The 16,840-nt window shown below is 52.8% G+C and overlaps 1 protein-coding gene across 1 annotated transcript in view; it reads right to left on the bottom strand.

The window, feature by feature from the left end:
* The window catches only part of Hspg2 (heparan sulfate proteoglycan 2), a 73,457-nt gene extending 57,042 nt beyond the window's left edge, over positions 1 to 16,415 (bottom strand). Inside the window, exons 1-9 of the mRNA XM_013032545.1 lie at positions 16,344 to 16,415; positions 9,943 to 10,078; positions 9,398 to 9,442; positions 5,255 to 5,364; positions 5,110 to 5,168; positions 4,692 to 4,852; positions 2,835 to 2,963; positions 2,340 to 2,594; positions 2,132 to 2,251 (exon numbers count right to left, since the gene is read on the bottom strand). Coding sequence (XP_012887999.1) covers positions 2,132 to 2,251; positions 2,340 to 2,594; positions 2,835 to 2,963; positions 4,692 to 4,852; positions 5,110 to 5,168; positions 5,255 to 5,364; positions 9,398 to 9,442; positions 9,943 to 10,078; positions 16,344 to 16,415 — 1,087 coding nt within the window. The remainder of the gene's footprint in view (positions 1 to 2,131; positions 2,252 to 2,339; positions 2,595 to 2,834; positions 2,964 to 4,691; positions 4,853 to 5,109; positions 5,169 to 5,254; positions 5,365 to 9,397; positions 9,443 to 9,942; positions 10,079 to 16,343) is intronic.
* Between the last annotated feature and the right edge of the window lie 425 nt (positions 16,416 to 16,840).

The raw sequence follows: 16,840 nt of genomic DNA, 5'->3' as shown, positions 1-16,840 counted from the left end.
GGCTAGTGGCATGGCTCAAGTGATAGAGAAACTGCCTAGCAAGTGGAGGCCCTGAATTCAAACCTCAGTACTACATACATACACACAAAGAATAAATGAGATTAAGTATCCTCTTCCTCTCCTAGTGCTTCTGCCACTGCCATGTGTCATGAGGTAATGGGGGAGGGGGGAGGGAGGATCCCTTACCTAAACCTGTGAGATGCTGTTTGGACTCTCAGCCTTCCAAACTATAAGCTAGTTTACCCTGGGTATTTTATTAGAGTAACGAAAACGGACTAAAGCACTGCCCCTCACACATGTAGCCAGAATTAGAGAACCCTGTCACAGGCACAGCCAAAGGTGCTGGTGTCTGTAGAAGGCAAACACCTGTATCACTCTCTCTATTGGACGGGCCTAGCAAAGGACTGTAATAGCCCAGCCCCTCCTGTGGGTTCCGTGCTCTGTATTCTATGCTCACTCACCAGGGTGGCACCAGATCAGAGCTCTGGGGCTGGCCTGGCACCAAGCCTGCTCCTGTCAGGCCTCTCTAGCAGTGGGTAACCAACATTTTCCCTCAAGAGACCAAGCCTGAGAGCCAGACATTGACAAAGAAGCCCAGTGGGGGAGTGAAAGCCACACACCCAGAGTTGGTGCTGCAAGGAATTAGATTCAGTATTTGCTGACACAGCTCAGAGATTTCCCTTCTCCCATGGCCAGGCGGCTTCATGTCCATTCTCCCCTGTGTTCTGTCAACAGGGCTTGGCCTTCCTTGTCTCTTCCCCAGCAGAGACCTTTGGGAAGAACTACTCAAAGTCTCTCTTCCTTGGGGCTGATGCCATCAGACAAGTTGAGAGCCATGGGAAGACGATGGAAAGCAAGGAGGAGCTAGACCAGCGAACAGTGGAAATGTCCCACCTATCCAGATACAGGGCCCGTGTCTATAGAGGGATGGCTTTAAAGATTATCCTCAGTCTCAGACTGCCGAGCCCAGGCTTTGCCTCACTGGATAGGATGCTACCTGACGTGATCTGACTCTCCAGATTCCCTCTTTTCATTGGCCATAGTATCCACAATGTCCAAAAAAAAGCATTGAAAAGATGGATAGATGGGTGTGCAATGGACAGATGTATGGCAGGAAAGAAGCATGCTAGTGTATGGGTGGAGAGAGATCTGGACAGATGGGTGGATAGCTAGAGGAAGAGCTGAGTAGATAGATGATGGATGGATAGAAGAAAGGAAGGAAGATATACTGGGTGAATGGGTAGGTGGATGACTGAATGATTATGGACTGAAAAGGGATAAAGGGCCGGGTAATGGATAAATGGATGACTGAATGAATGGGAGGGTGGATGGATCATTTAATGGATGATTAGATGAGACTGAGAGATGGATGAAGAGCTAAGTTGATGAAGAACTAACAACTCAGAACTGGGTATAGAAGAAAACCTTCTAGGCTCATGGTATGGTTTGAATGTGTTTCCCAACATCCATGGGCTGGCAACCTAATTTCCAATGCAACAGTGTTGAGATGTGGGAGCTTTAACAGATGATTAGGTCCAAGGGCTCTGCCTCATCTGTGCATTAATGCTGCTATCAGGGGAGCAGGTTTCTAATAAAAATGATGGTTTCACTCCTTCCTTACTCTGTCTAGCCAATGCAATGCCTTCTATCAAGTTGTGATCTAGCCTGGAGGCCCTCACTAGACACAGCACTTCCACCTTAGATTACTCAGCCTCCAGAACATAAGTCAAATAATTATTTCTCCTAGTGAAATACTAACCAGGCCCAACCCATCCCAATAAACTTCTATTGCTTCTAAAGCACCCAACCTCTGACATTCTGTTAGAGAACAGTCCCTGGAGTAAGGCTTAGACTCATGCACACATTCCATTAACATAGTACCAAGTATATCAAGTCATCTGATCCCCACCTAAGCAAAGGATAGTGCTTAGAAACATGAAAGGCAAAGACAACAGGCCATGGAGCCAGGGAGTATAGCCAACGGCTGCTATGAAGGTAGTTCTGATGCACCTTGGTATCTGTCTCCAAGACCCCCCACATCCAACCAGAGAGTCCAGCATACCTGCCCAAGAAGGGGCAGGAGCAGCAGCCGGGCAGGACAGGGCCACCACTGGGATATAGGGACACTCACGGCAGTCGGCCTCGTCTGTCTGGTCCTTGCAGTCGAAGTCGCCATCACAGCGCCATAGCTTGAGGGCGCAGTGGCCATTTCCACAGGCAAACTCATTGGGCTCACAGGGCTGAGGGGGCCCTGTGGGGACCAGATAAGGTTCATCGTGGCTGGCTCTCCACTGGCCAGAAAGTCAGTCCCCAGCACCCCTAAGTTGTGTGGTGCTCACCGCAGTCCAGCTCATCACTGCCGTCCTTGCAGTCCTCTTGCCCATCACAGAGGTAGTCTTTGGGGATGCAGTGGCCGCTGTGGCACATGGCCTCCTGGGGCCCACAAGGTCTGAGCCCTCTTGAATCAGGGAACAGAGGCTGGGGCCTGGGCACAACTGGTGTTGGCAGTGTAGTTATGGTGTCTGGCCAGACTGGAGGAGGTGACGTCTCCACTCCAGAGGGTGGCAGGGAGGCGAGCTCAGGGACTGAATCCTCTGTGGGCAGGGGCACCAATGTTTAGCAGAGTGATGACTCTCCCCCCTTGTCCCCTGCTCCCCAGCCCTCCTGTACACCCCAGGCTCTGTCAACTCACCGGTCCTGCCTCTATTGTCCCCCTTCTCCACCCCAACCCTCCTCAGAGTCCTCTGCCTGCTCCCAACTCTCAGAGCCCAGACAACTTTGAGACCCAGGCATAGACCACACCCCTGGCACCCACCGCTGCTTGTGCCCCTCACCGCAATCAAGCTCATCAGACATGTCCCTGCAATCAGGCCTCCGGTCGCAGCGATACTCCAGGGCCACACATTCATTGTGACTGTGGCAGGCAAACTCAGCCTCTGTGCAGACCCTGGGCACCTGGGGCACTAAGAGGTTGGTAGGAGTCAGAGGTGGTAGGGACCAGGTAGCTGGAGGTATGGCAGATGGCACAGGCAGTGCATGGCTTATTTTGGGTCACTGTGGCAGACATAGCAAGCACAAGCTGCACTTGGCAGACACACCCACAGCACACACAGAGCAGGGGGCTCGTGACAGTGGCCTCGCTGCCTCTTCCACAGACCTATATACAGGTGACATGCCACATGCATGCAGCCACCATTTCACACACGTGCAGATTTCAGCTGGGCCCAGGGAGGACAAGGAGGAGAAAGAAGGCAGCCTGCAGGCTGTGCCTGGACAACTGGCTTATGTCCTTCTTTTCTCCACCCATTATGTCCTCTGGAAAAGCCACTGGACCTCAACTGGGCTCACTCTCTCACCTGATGTCACTGCGACCCCCACAGAAGCTGGGGGCGTTGGGGGGGTCTGTGCTGGAAAGGAAGGGGTGGTCAGCAACCATGCCTCCTCCGACCTGAGTGGGGAGCCAAGCCTGCCCCAGCTTCCCTAGTCAGGAGACTCATTGAAAATACGACCAGATGGTTGAGCCCCTAACAATCTTTTAGACCTGGGTCTGTGGGCACCAATAAAGGTTGCTGATCTTTGGTTTTTGGTTTTTGTTTTTTATTTTGGCAGTCATGGGGCCTGAACTCTGGGCCTGGGCACTGTCCCTCAGCTCTTCAGCTCCAGGCAAGCGCTCTACTACTTGAGCCATAGTGCCATTTCCAGCTTTTTCTGCGTATGTGGTGCTGAGGAATCGAACCCAGGGCCTCATGCATGCAAGGCAAGCACTCTACCACTGAGCCACCTTCCCAGCCCAAGGTTGCTGATGTTTGGGTGCATTAATAAAGTTTTATGAGGCCATAAGTTCACTATTACTTTCCTGATTAGATTACATTGGAGGGATGGCATTTGTTCTGTTCTGGTTTCCACTGAGTTAGAAGCACAAAAAATGACATGTTGGGGCCTTGACACAGAGAGAGCTGAGATGCAGATGGGGCTGAGCCATGAACTAGAACTGACCTAGAGAAGAAATACTCAGGCAGCCAATATCAGGGATGGAGGGATAAGTGACAAGAAACCTGGGGTGGGCCTGAGCACAAAGGCCAGGCTTCTATTCTAACAGTGGTGTGACTTTGGGCCGGTATGCTGTTCTCTTTTCTTATCGCATCACAGGTCCTAGGCCAGCCAGTCTGGTTTACATTCTGCCTTTCCCATGGTCTGGCCCATGCAAGTATGACAGCCATGCTTCCTTTTGGGGCTTTGGTTCTCTCCTCTTGAAGAAAAGAGGAATACATCTCCTATGTGGCCATCATGGGGCACCTGAATAGGAAGCTGGATGTCAGGTCCCAGCAGAGGGCCTGGCATACACTTAGTGCTCAGGAAACCACTGTTGGTTGTTCCTGAATGCAAGTCTTAGGACCTTGGAATCCCTACACAAAGAAGTGAAGCGGTAGCTGTTGTCAAAGTACTGAGGTCTACATGGAGGGCAGATGTCGGGTCTAATAATGGGTACTTGTCAGCAGGAGCTGTTTGGCTTTACACAAGCCAAGGCTTCATAGTGCTGGGCAGGCAGACACAGGCTCCCTGGTCAGTAAGCTCCCTGGTCCCCATGGTGTGCAAACCCAAGCTAGCACCATCTCATGGTAGAGACACTGAAAAGGGCCCCACTGCAGTCTGACAAACTGGAGGTGACCCGGGCCTTGGGATGAGCTCACCTGTCCCCAGCCGTCGGAACTGGAACCCCTGGGGGGAGGTGACATAGGAGCCAATGGAGCCCCGGGACACAACCGTGTGCAGCACTTCCTGAATTTGAGCTCCATCTGCGTTTCCTTCGGAGCCCACATCCAGCTCCACAAAGACCCAGCCATCCAGCTCCCTAGACAAGGTAGGGACAGGCAGAGAGAAGGGGGAGAAAGCCAGTGTTTTCTCAGCTCTTTTACTAGGCTCCTACCCCAATGCTGAGGCACTGCTCCCAGAGAGCCAAGACCATTTAAGGGCCAGATTATCCTGCCTCCAATTCCCCATTCTCCAGTGATTCATCTCATCCACTTCTCTCCCTGTCCTCTTGGTATCCAAGCTGGTCCCCTCCAGGTGGCCCCAGCCCCTCCCCAGTCCGCAAGGGATATGTCTCACTTGATGAACACCACACTAACAACCTGGTCTCCGGGAATCTTCAAGTACTCCGACTCCAGCTGGGGAGACATAGAACCATCAGCCCCTGATAACTCCCCACACCCCATATCATGCTGGCAGCACTTTGAACCCCCCGCCAGTATACCTTGTCCACCACAGCATCTGACACCTCTCGGAACTCCTTGGAGCCTGCATCCTCTAGCTGAGGACTGTACTCAATGGAGTGAGTGAAATTTACCAGGGCCCGGAAATACACTGTGGAAAAGAGGTTGGAGTGAGGATGGCAGGTAGTGCTTTCAGGCAGATGGACTGATGGGTGGGAATGGAGCAATAGTCTCAGGAGGCTGACATACCTGTGTGCCCTTTACAGGACTCATCACAACACACAGTGGACCTGCTTCCCCAGCCAGTTCCTACTCAGAACCTAGCTCTGCCATTACCTCCTCCAAGAAAACTCCCTGAGTCACCCCAACAGGACCTGAGAGCCCCCTGCTGGGCTCCACAGTGCCTCTGCTTTCCTGGCAGAGACCTTTCCACCCTACTAGATGGCCCAGACCTCTTTGCTTACACCTGGACCACAGAGCAACACAGTGACAATGCTAGCCTTGAGTCAGCCACACTCAGGTACTGTTCACCTCTCTGCATTACTCTTTCCTCCTTGGTAAAATGTGGGCTCAACTGCATTTACTGTACTGAGTTGTGGAGTAAATGACTCTGGACTTCTATGCCTGCTCCCCGTGCATAGATGCCATCCTGGCCTGAGTTGAGTATACAGGGACTGTAGAATGCACATACGCACACATGCACGCACACACATGCATGCACACACACACATACACACATACAACACATACACACACACACACACATATATATACACTTGCACACCCCCAATCATCTCTTGAGCTCCTATATACTCAAAATATCTTTAGACTTTGAGTGTCACAATGTTGGATGGGGAATATGGCCTGCCTAGTAAGTGCCAAGGCTCTGAGTTCAAATTCCAGTCACACACACACAAAACACAAATTCATAATGTTTATGAAATAAAGTATACACGATAGGCAGTTAATGTGAGTTACAAAGGGGTTTAACATGTCAGACTGTATATTGCACAGCCTGGCATAGAGCAGGTGCAACCTGCTGTAGCTGTTCACCCTATGTAGGTAGTGTCGTCTAGTGTCCAACAGCTCAGCCTATGGAGCAGACCTGGGATAGATGGTGACCTGGGACAACTCATCTGCCTGTCTGAGCTTTGGTGTCTTCACCTGTACGTAACCTAGGGATAAGAGTAGTGCCCATGGGCTGGGAATGTGGCTTAGTGGTAGAGTGCTTGCCTAGCATGTACGAAGCCCTGGGTTTAGTTCTTCAGTACTACATACACAGGAAAAGCCAGAAGTGGCACTGTGGCTCAAGTAGTAGAGTGCTAACCTTGAACAAATGCAGCTTAGGGACAGTGCCTAGGCCTTGAGTTCAAGCCCAGGACTGGAAAAAAAAAAAAGAGTAGTGCCCATCCCTGCAGGCTGTGGTAAGAGATCAACAAGTTCATGAAAGTAAAGGCTTACAAAAGTGACCAGTACACAGTGGAGTACAAAGTTGATTGTAATGACTAACTCTGGTCTTTAGGACAAACCCCACTATTTCTTCTTATTATTTCTTCTCATCTAAGAGCAATACTCATTCCCCAAACCAGTCTGTGTGCCAGGTCATGTTCTTGGAGCAGTGAACTCCACAAATGACAATTTGTGTCCCAGTGGAGATCATTTTCTATTGGGGGGAGGGGACAGATAAGGAGGGCTGGGGGAAGGGGCTGCTGGGGTCGGGCAGGTGGTGTTTCCCACAGGGGCCCAGGGAAGGGCTCTCTTTGATGGTGATCTGAAGGAAGGGGTTGAGCCACAGAAAGTATCTGGGAGAAAGCATTCCAGCAGAGGACCAGTAATGCAAAGGCCATGAGACCAAATACCAGGGTGGAGGTGACAGAGCAGGGAGTGCCTTCCATCTTACTGTCAGGCCAGAGCTACACAGGCATCCAGCCTGTGGCTTAGACTAAAAGGGCCCTGAGGGTGCTAAGCTGGGCATAGGAACGAACTCCTACTCTGAGAAAGGGTGCTTGTGAGTGCCTGCTTTGAAACACAGTGACCAGCTTAGGCTGGGCTCTTGGGTGCTTGGGTAGGTGGGGCCCTGTGGGCTGAGTGTGGGGCCGTGGGCTCTGCTACAGAGGCCCCTTGTGAATCAGCACAGAGGCCCATTGAGAACCCCCAACCCCAGCCCCTGGCCTCAGCCCACAGCCCAGCACGGGCAAGGAGGCCAGGCCTCTGCCCAGGAATGTGCCCACTTCCAGAGAGGGGCCAGATCTCTACAAAGCTCCTTTCTAGTAGGGCCTGGGAAGGGCTAGGACCTTCCAACCTGACCCTACTCCCTCTTCCAGACCAAAGGCAGGCCAAAGCAAGCACCCTGGGTCATCAGCCTGACATGTGGCCATGTGCTGGTACCTAGAGGCTTGGGCAGCTGGAAAGGGTGAATCTGCCTAGGGAAGGGGCCTTCTGGGGCCTGCCCTGGCCCTTTTGCTCCTGGCCTCCTTCTCAGCCTATCTGGAGTATTCACTTGAGGCCAGGGGAAGGATAGAAAGGAGGCTTGCAGCTACGCTGCACCTCAGAGGGTGGTGAGAAACACACAGTGGTTCAGCCCTAGTCCTGAGTAGACACTCCACCAAAACCTGATGCCTACTCCTGTTCAGCAGGATTCCGCCAACACACCTTGACCATGTCTCCAGCCCTGGTTGTCCCTTAGTCTCTCAGATAGACCATGAGCAGCCTGTCTGGAGGAGACTATCAGGCTCCCATTCTGGCCCTGACCCTGCCCCTGCCCGGGGGGGTGTGGAGGGAGGGAAACATCAGGGACCTGACCCACTGTGTTTAGATTGACAGCCCAGATACAGCTGGGACAAGGGCTCTCTTGGCCTGACTCAGCAGGAAGAGGTACCTCAACTTCCTTTGTAATTCATGTCACAAGGTCCAGCTGGGAAAAAGAGAGAAAGGATAGCAAAGGACCAGCTGAGAGGAAGTGGTGGGGGACGCCTGAGGGAAGACAGTGCTCTCACCTGGCCCAGGCCTGGCCACTGACTGAGGGGAGATCCCTTGTTTGACTGCCAAACCATTATAATAGTTGCAGCAAGGCAGCCCAGGGATGGCCCTGAGACTACAGTGGGGACAGAGACAGGGAGGGAAGGAGGGGCAGTGATATTGAGTCAGAGGAGTTCAGAGACTGATATACAGAGACAGCAAGAAAGAACAGGGAGAAAGAGGAATGCTAAGAGGCAGAGGGAAAGAGCTGGAGGCAGAATTGAACTAAGAAAAAGGGAGAACAACAGAACCAGGGCAGACGAGGCAGGGACGGAGATAGATAGGGAGTATCAGACCCCATCAGACAGATGTAGAGACAAGAGACAGATCAGCAGAAACAGGAGAGGAGAGGTAGCAGAACCATGGCTGTCTGGCGGGGGTGGGGTGGGGTGGGTGGGAGGGGTGGGGGGGTTGCACCAGAGGGGCTAGGGCAAGGCTAGGCAGAGCAAGAGGAACCACAGCTCTGCTTGAGGGAAAAGGACAGGAAGCCATCTCAGAGGCTTGACTCAGGCAAGGGACACACTGAGACCCTGGGCATTAGGGAGGTGTACCTGCTATACTGGGCTGAGATGGCCCAGCTGGCTGGGCATATCCCAAGGGCACTTGGCTAGCTGTGCCAGATTTGAGACTGGCATATATTCATGGGTCCACCTGACACTTCCACTTCAGGGCTCCATGTGGCTGCCAGGCATCCCTCAGCCCTGCAAAGACCAACATCTGGGAGAGCCTTAGGCAGGGGCCTAGACCAGGTGCTTGCAGGTCATGGTCAGGACCAGGCTGCTACGACACTGACCCAGTCAGAATGCCATTCTATGGCTTTTGGATACTCATGCTAGGCCAGCTGAAGGGAAGCACCTCAGCCCTGGAGAGGTCCAGGCTGCTCTGAACACAGAATGGCTGCCTGGCATTTAGGGTCCTCTGCCCCGTGCCTGGTGCCTATGAAATAGGCAAGTACACAACCACCTCTAACTACAGAGACTTGCCAACCAGTTACGAAACGGCCACCCGGCAGCTATGGGTCCATTCCCAGGTCTCCTTATAGTGCACCCCAGGAGCACTCAAGGCCCTCAGCCCAGGAGAATGAGGGTCTCTGTGGCCAGGAGATCTGCTCTGGGGCTCCCCTGAGAGTCAGGATGGGGACTCGTAGAAAGGCCGTAGCAACTTACCCATCTGAAAGTCCCCGCTACCCAGGTCTCCACTGCCCAGGCCATCTGTAAACAACAGAGACTTATTCAACAACAACAATGACAAAAGAAGTGTTGTGGGTCCTTGGCACATGGTGGGGAAGGGCCATGAAACACAGACTGGTCACCTTTCCCCATGCTTAGGGAGGGCTGGCCAGTATGAGTGGAAGCCTCCACTGGTAGGGTGTGGACTGAGGCCTCAAACTCTAGGGATCTGATGATCCATCGATGGGTGGGATAGAGTGGCCAGGCCAGCCTGGCCTCCAAGCAAAGACAAGGAGGGTGAGGTAGAAGGGTAGTCCAGTTTGTTCTGTATGATACCCTGCCAGGCACAGAGAGAAGCAATGGCCAGCTCAAGATCGTCACAGAGCAGAGCACACCAAGGTCATCAGGACCAGGCCTCAGGACACATAACCCACTTACTGAAACACTGCCTGGTGTGACCTTCATGGGGCCTGCTGTAGGGCCAGTGGGAAGAACCACAGATATCCCTCCCCCTTCACTCCCCACATGGGACCCTTACTCACCGCCCGATGCATCATCAGCCAGCAAGTCTTCATCATCAGAAAGGTACGAATAGCTCCAGCCTGTCCGTCCTGCTGTGATGGTCTCTGTGTCCTCAGGCAGAGACAGGCCATCGTACGCCCTCAGCCCATGGGTCACCTGTGGGAAAGGACAGCCCTCTGAGTCACACTGTCCAGCTCCTGACAAGCCCTAGTTCCCTTCTCCTCAATTCAGGGAGGATCCATAATTCTCCCCCCAGGGGTTAAGTTAGATTTAGTATGCTGAGACAGGCAGACTGGGGTTGAACCACCATTTGTGACTCAGCTTCCCCAAATCCCCCTAGACCTTGAAGGCCTCAGAGCCCAACCGTGCAAATTCCTAACACTGAGAGTAAACCAAAAGCCCATTATACTCACAAACTGATATACTGAATTGAAACTGTTTTGCAAAACTACTTAACGAGCCAGTTACCAGTGGCTCTCATCTGTAATCCTAGCTACTCAGGAAACTGAGCTCTGAGGATGTGGTTTGAAGCCAGTGGGGCAAGAAAGTCCATGAGATTCATATCTCCAATTAAACACCAAAAAGCCCAGGAGTGGAGCTCTGGCTCAAATGGTAGAGTGCCAGTCTTGAGCAAAAAAGCTCAGTGACAATGCCAAGGCCCTGAATTCAAGACACAGGACTGGCACCAAAACAAAAAACAAACAACAACAACAGGGGCTGGGAAGTTGGCTCAGTGGTAGAGCACTTGCCTTGCATGCCTGAGGCCCTGGGTTCAATTCCTCAGCACCACATAAGCAAAAAAAGCCGGAAGTGGCGCTGTGGCTCAAGTGGTAGAGTGCTAGTCTTGAGCTGAAGAGCTGAGGGACAGTGCCCAGGCCCAGAGTTCAGGCCCCACGACCGGACCCAAAAACAACAACAACAACAACAACAAAAACCTAAAGATAATTTCTAAAATTAAAAATAAAAAATTTAAACCCCACCAAACAAAACACCCAATGTCATTTTGCTAAATGACAAGTCCTTTTCCTATGGAGAAAGAAAAGGCCATCCCAGGACATAAGGAGTGACTGGATGGGGACATAAGAGGTAAGGAGTGGGGCTGGGAAGGTGGCTCAGTGGTAGAGCACTTGCCTTGCAGGCATGAGGCCCTGGGTTCGATTCCTCAGCACCACATAAGCAGAAAAAGCCTGCAGTGGCGCTGTGGCTCAAGTGGTAGAGTGCTAGGCTTGAGCTGAAGAGCTGAGGGACAGTGCCCAGGTCCAGAGTTCAGGCCCCATGACCAGCAAAAAAAAAAAAAATGAGGTAAGGAGTGATTTGGGCCACTGAAGATCAGGACACAGGCAGAAATCAAAAACCACTGTCTCCAACTCTTCGTTCCCAGGCTGGAACCCTCCTCTACCCAGCTCTACCTGCTTGCTTGGGTCTGGCCTCCAAGCTTAGACTGGAGAATGAGCTGGCTACAGAAGCTCTGGGCTGAATGGGACAAGACAGAAACAGTGTCTTGGTCTTTACTCTTCTCAACCATTTTCTGGAGTACTGGGTCCTAGGCCCTGCTGGCTCACATTGTGACTGTACATGGAAGGTACAGTCTCATCTCTACTTCCTCAGCTTATGATCAATCAATGAATGACGTGTCTTCAGCTATTGACCCAGCATTTCTTCCTGGTGATGACTAGTTTTGGAGGGGTCCCTCCTCCACACAGTCAAGCATTTCTTCCCCAGGCTCTGAGCTCCTGGGGCAGGAGCTGGGCACCAACTGATCACTTTGTGTTTGTAGGGCTCCTAAGCCTTGGGGAAGACCTGCCCTGCCCACACATGACCATGGCCTATTGCCTGTCCACACAGCCCAAGTGTACTGCCACTTCCTGATCCTTCTCTCCACAGGACATCGGGTCCGTACTCATTCTGAGCAGTGACCAAGGACTTCTGGGCCATGTCTATGGGTTGGCATTAAGAGTGTAGCTAATAAGGCTAATATAAAAATACTGATTCCTAGTTCCCTTCTCAGAGTTCCTGAGTCATCCAGATTGATTAAGATTGTGCATGAGTAGGGGATTCTGATAGTCACAGAGTAAGAACAAGACCAGGGGTTTGGCCTCCTTCCCTGGCTAGGAGTGAAGGGAAATGCTCCTGCTAGCTGGAGGATGGGTTTGGGGCAGACCCTGACACAGGGAGAGTATGAGGCTAGGGCTGGTGCAGGGGCATCAACTTTGGGCAAAAGGAGTTTGAAAGGGATAGGTTTGGGTCCTTCCCGGTAAGGGGAGTCACTGTGCTACTGCTACACACTCCTCCGCCCCATTCAAGCAAAGCTACAGAGGCCAGGAAGGAGACCACCTCCCCCCCCCCAACACACACACAGTGCTGTCTGGAAAGGAAATGCCTGGTGGCAAGCAAAGGCTAGAGCTTTTTCCCAGAAAAGGGGGAGGTGGATGGGGGCTGCTTAGGACTGGACAGGAAATAGCCAAGTGAGACTCAACAGGGAAAAGCTGCCAAGAGCACACATCTGTAGTGCCAGGGGTCTGGACCCCCAGGGACTCCTTGGCTTTAGACCCTTCCAGATGCCAGCCTGTCCTTGTTTGCAAATCTCTCCCCAGGGTGAGAAGATGCAGGGTCAGCTGAGAGGTGCCAGCAAGGACAAGCTAGCTAGAGGCTTCATTTGTAAGAAGCTGACCATCAAAACACCACAGCAGCTGCATTTCACATCTGTGAAAGGAGACAGAGCCAGACAGGGAAAGCTCTCCCGGAAGGAGCAGACGGGAGCTTCAGACCTGACCATAGAAGGGAACTTGGAGGCAGCTCAGGAAAGTTCAGGATGCTCTCTGGGAGTAAGGGGAGCCAGAACTAGCTGAGAATTTAGGAAGAGGCAGTCTATTGTACCATAGATGGGGGAGAGGGAGTCATTGGTTTGGAGCTGCATGCGGGGGAGCTGGGATTTGAACCACTGAGCTGGAATCCTCCCACAAAGCCCCTCAGTTGCTTCCAGGAGAGGAAACTTGCTCCCACACTAGGCCCTCTGCTCAACAGGAAAGGAGGCAGGAAGAAGTAAAGGACAGTACAGGGAAGCTCAGCACTTGCCAGGCTGGTCCCAACCTGATGAGCCTCCCAGGATAATCCCAGGGGCTGCCCACTGTGTGGGCCCATGCAGTGTGGACCTCAGGTGGCAGCGAGAGCAGGCAGCAGTAGCTGCAAGGTCAGAGGCAGAAATAGAACCCAGGCTTCCTGCCCTCCCGTCGCGCCCCGGCAGCAAGGCAGCCGGGCTTCCTCCCAGAGGAACCCAGTGCTCAGGCAGGCCCTGGAGCAGATGGTACTCCAGGAAGAGGGGCTGGAGGGAGACCTGGGTTAGAAAGGAAGGAGCCAAGCAGAGTGAGGGGGATTTTCCAGTGCCTGCAGGTTCCTGGGGGGAGGGGTGGATGACTCAGAGCTGAGCAGTCCGTCCGCTCTAAACATAATCTGTTCTAACACGCTGAGAGCAGATGCTTCAGGCAGTAACACAGCCAGGGAAGCCCCCCCAAATAGCAGGCACCCCTGGAGCTCTGGCACAGGGGGACAGACAGGCAGGGAACCAGACAAGGAGGGACAGACAGGTGGGAGGGACCACTCTAAGATTGAGTGTGAACAAGTGACAAGGAACAGAAGCTAGACTCTCCAAAGCTGGCCGAGGACAGTGCAGCATGGTTGAGACAGACACAGGGCTTGAAAAGTGGAGAAGGGAGAGGCGAGGAGGCATAGGGACCGTATCTAGGTAAGGACAGGATATGGGGTTTGTGGTTTCCAAAGGTGTTTTAAACTCTGAGCCAAGCCCAGTGGTTCAACTCTGTAATCCCAGCTTTTCAGGAGGCAGAGATCAGAAGGACTTGCAGTTGGAAACCAGCCCTAGCAAAAAGCTACCAAGATCCACCTTAACCAATAAGTCAGGCATGGTAATTCATGCCTGTGATCTCAGCTACAGAGGAAGAAGGACATAGGTAATAGGTAGGATTGTGACCCAAGGCTGGCCCCCTTGAACAAAACAGGAGACCCTATCTGGGGGAAAAAAATAGCTAAAGCACAAAAAGATGGGAGCTGTGGTTCGAGTGGTAGAAACCCTGAGTTCAAAACCCTAGTACCACCAAAACCCAAAATAAGATCCAAAGGTTACACATGTAGAGAGGAGTGGGCGTCAAGCTGGTACAGTTCAGAGCCGAGGGAGGAAGTGACAGTAAAAAGCCACATTTCCTGGAAAGAGCTCTCTAAGCCACACCCTGTTTCCCAGTGTACTGCACCACACCTCCAGCCTGATTTGGGCTTTTTATTTTTATTATTTTTAGGATAGAGTCTTGGCCCCTGGCCATGCACCTGGATGATAATCTGCCTATTTTAGGCTTCCTGTCATTGATGGGATCATCAGCATTCACCCACAGTGTCTAGCTTCCTTCTGTTGAGGTGGAGTCTCCTGGACTTTTCTGCCCAGGATGGCCTCAAATTTCACTCCTCCAAATCTCAGTCTCTCGTGTAAAAGCCACTGCAGTAGCTATGCATTGAAAAAGGGTCTTCAAAACTTTTCTGTCTGGGGGCTGGGAAGGTGGCTCAGTGGTAGAGTGCTTGCCTTGTAGGTATGAGGCTCTGGGTTTGATTCCTCAGCACCACATAAGCAGAAAAAGCCAGCAGCGGCACTAGGACTCAAGTGGTAGAGTGCTCACCTTGTGCTGAAGAGCTGAGGGACAGTGCTCAGGCCCAGAGTGCAAGTCCCACAACCAACCAAAATAAAATAAAATAAAAATAAAAAACCTTTTCTGTCTGGGCTGGCTTGAAAATACCAACTAGCTAGGATTCCAGGTGTGGCTTTGTGTCACCTCACTCAACCCAGGGGGAAAGGCCAGTACATAGGGACAGTCTTTTACCTGCAGGAAGAGAAAGCCAGAGAATTCTGCAAACCAGTTGTGTTTTTGTTTAAAATGTTTACAGCAAGCTCATTTGCACCAAGTCTTGACCTGAACTGGCATGAAGGTATGAATAGCTTATTGACAGCCAGGCAAGGAGGGTGAAGAGCTGCCCATTTTCTACAGCAATGCTCATGTTTGATCATGGGGTGTCACCCCAGACGCCCCTGAGGACGTGGCATCAGTGCTCTGTGTCACTTCTCATGCTTGAAAACTGTTGGGTCCGCAGGCTCTGATGGGTTTCTGGGCCCTCCACATCACTGGGGCAGCCAGCCCACGTCCTGTTGCCTCATGACCCAGGCCTGGGGCTGAGCCCCCACCCCCGCAGCTGGGCAGGAAGGTCTGAGCACCACAGGTCCCTAGGGTAGCTGCAGCTGCCCAAGGCAAGGGTCCAGGCATCTGGGGCTGAGTGAGCTCACCTCATCAAAATGCAGGAAATATGAGAGTAGGAGTGGGGTGATGAGCCCCAGCCTGCCCACCTTTCTCTCTGGCCCTGGGGTCCCCACCATCACCATCCCCCCAAACCTCCTGGGAGCCACATGACCCCCACACACACATAGGTAGGTTTCCAGCCTAGGCCCCTGCCCCACCCCCAGGCTGGACAGTGCCCCATCCATGGGCAGCAGACAGCAAACAGGAGGAATCTGTTGGGGCAGCACTTTGCTGTATAAACTGCCAGGGGCGGGTGAGCCCGACACAAAGGCCAAAAGGCCTTTAATCCCCTGGCATTCTGAAAGGGGCGCCGGGCCGGAAAGGAGTTGGTGAAGCCTCCTGTGGCATGCCTGTATGCCCGTGCCGATCGGGAGGGCTGCCAGCTTCTCACACTTGAGCCCCCAAGGTGGCAGGACTTTTGCCAGCCAGGAAGAATGCCTAGCCCCAAAGTAAGGAGAGGAACTGACACTTGAATGCCACTCTGTGCCAGGTGCTGAGCTAAGGTCTTTGGGAGGCTGGGGTTGCTCAAACCCCAGCTCACGAGGCAGTTAGCAGTGGCAGCCTCCTCATCTTATAGGAAAGGAGACTAGAATGGGAGGTCACATGGCCCGCCCAAGGTCACACAGCTAAGGCAATGGGAAGGATTCTGCTGGAAAGCAGGGCTCTGGCTTCATACTTGAGTGTTCTGGCCAAAACAGAGCCCCCGCTTTGGACCTCTGATGCCTCATCTCTCAAAGGGCTAAGAGCTGGGAAGACTGCATTCCAGACAGGAGGTTTAAAGCCTTCGGCAGATGCCCAGGGAGCTGGAAGTTGGGGAAAGAAGTTTCTAGACCTAGCCCTTCTTTGACTCACCCTGTGGCCTTGGACTGGCCCAGAGGCTCCTTTCCCTTGGATCAGACCTTTGCAAGTCCATACTGTCCACACCAGCCATGTCCGTCTAGGTGCTTGTGGACACCAGGAAGGTGGCGACTTTTGTCTGCCTTGATCACTGCTACTCCCCACAGTAGGTGTCCACCAAACAGACCCAGGAATGAACTTGCCTCACCACTCTGGGGCTTGTGCTCACCCACCTGACAGAAGACAGCCAAGTCCACAAGTGAGAACTTGTTCATGATGGAGCAGTCAGGAAGGGCCACCATCATCTCTAGGCCTCAGTTTCCTATCAGCAAATCAATGCCACAGCCTGACCCTGCCTTGCCTGGGTCAGGGGTCATGAACCAGCTCCCTCCCTGAAGACTACTCACAGTCCCACTGCCACGAGAGTACAAGGCTCTGGCAGCCACCTTCCCCAGCTGACCTTTTTGAGAAGCATGGATTGGTGGCCCTGAAATGGTCTCTGCCTTGGAAGCATTGCTAGTGTAGCTGGGATGGGCACCCTAACTGGTATGCTACTGGCCAGGCAGAGGACCAGAGAAAGCCCAGAGTCTCTGAGCCTCAGGTGATTTCTGAGCTAGTGGAGTAAGAAGGGCAGACCCTGGGCTCAGTCATACAGGTCTGCTCCTGGATGGCTAGCAGACTCCACCCTTGTCGCAGCAAAGTCTCCACCCAGTACCTGCGTTACCTAGGC

Source organism: Dipodomys ordii, unplaced genomic scaffold (genome assembly GCF_000151885.1).
Source record: "Dipodomys ordii isolate 6190 unplaced genomic scaffold, Dord_2.0 Scaffold6, whole genome shotgun sequence".
NCBI classification, from domain to species: Eukaryota; Metazoa; Chordata; class Mammalia; order Rodentia; family Heteromyidae; genus Dipodomys; species Dipodomys ordii.
This window is presented reverse-complemented; position numbering and strand designations above follow the sequence as displayed.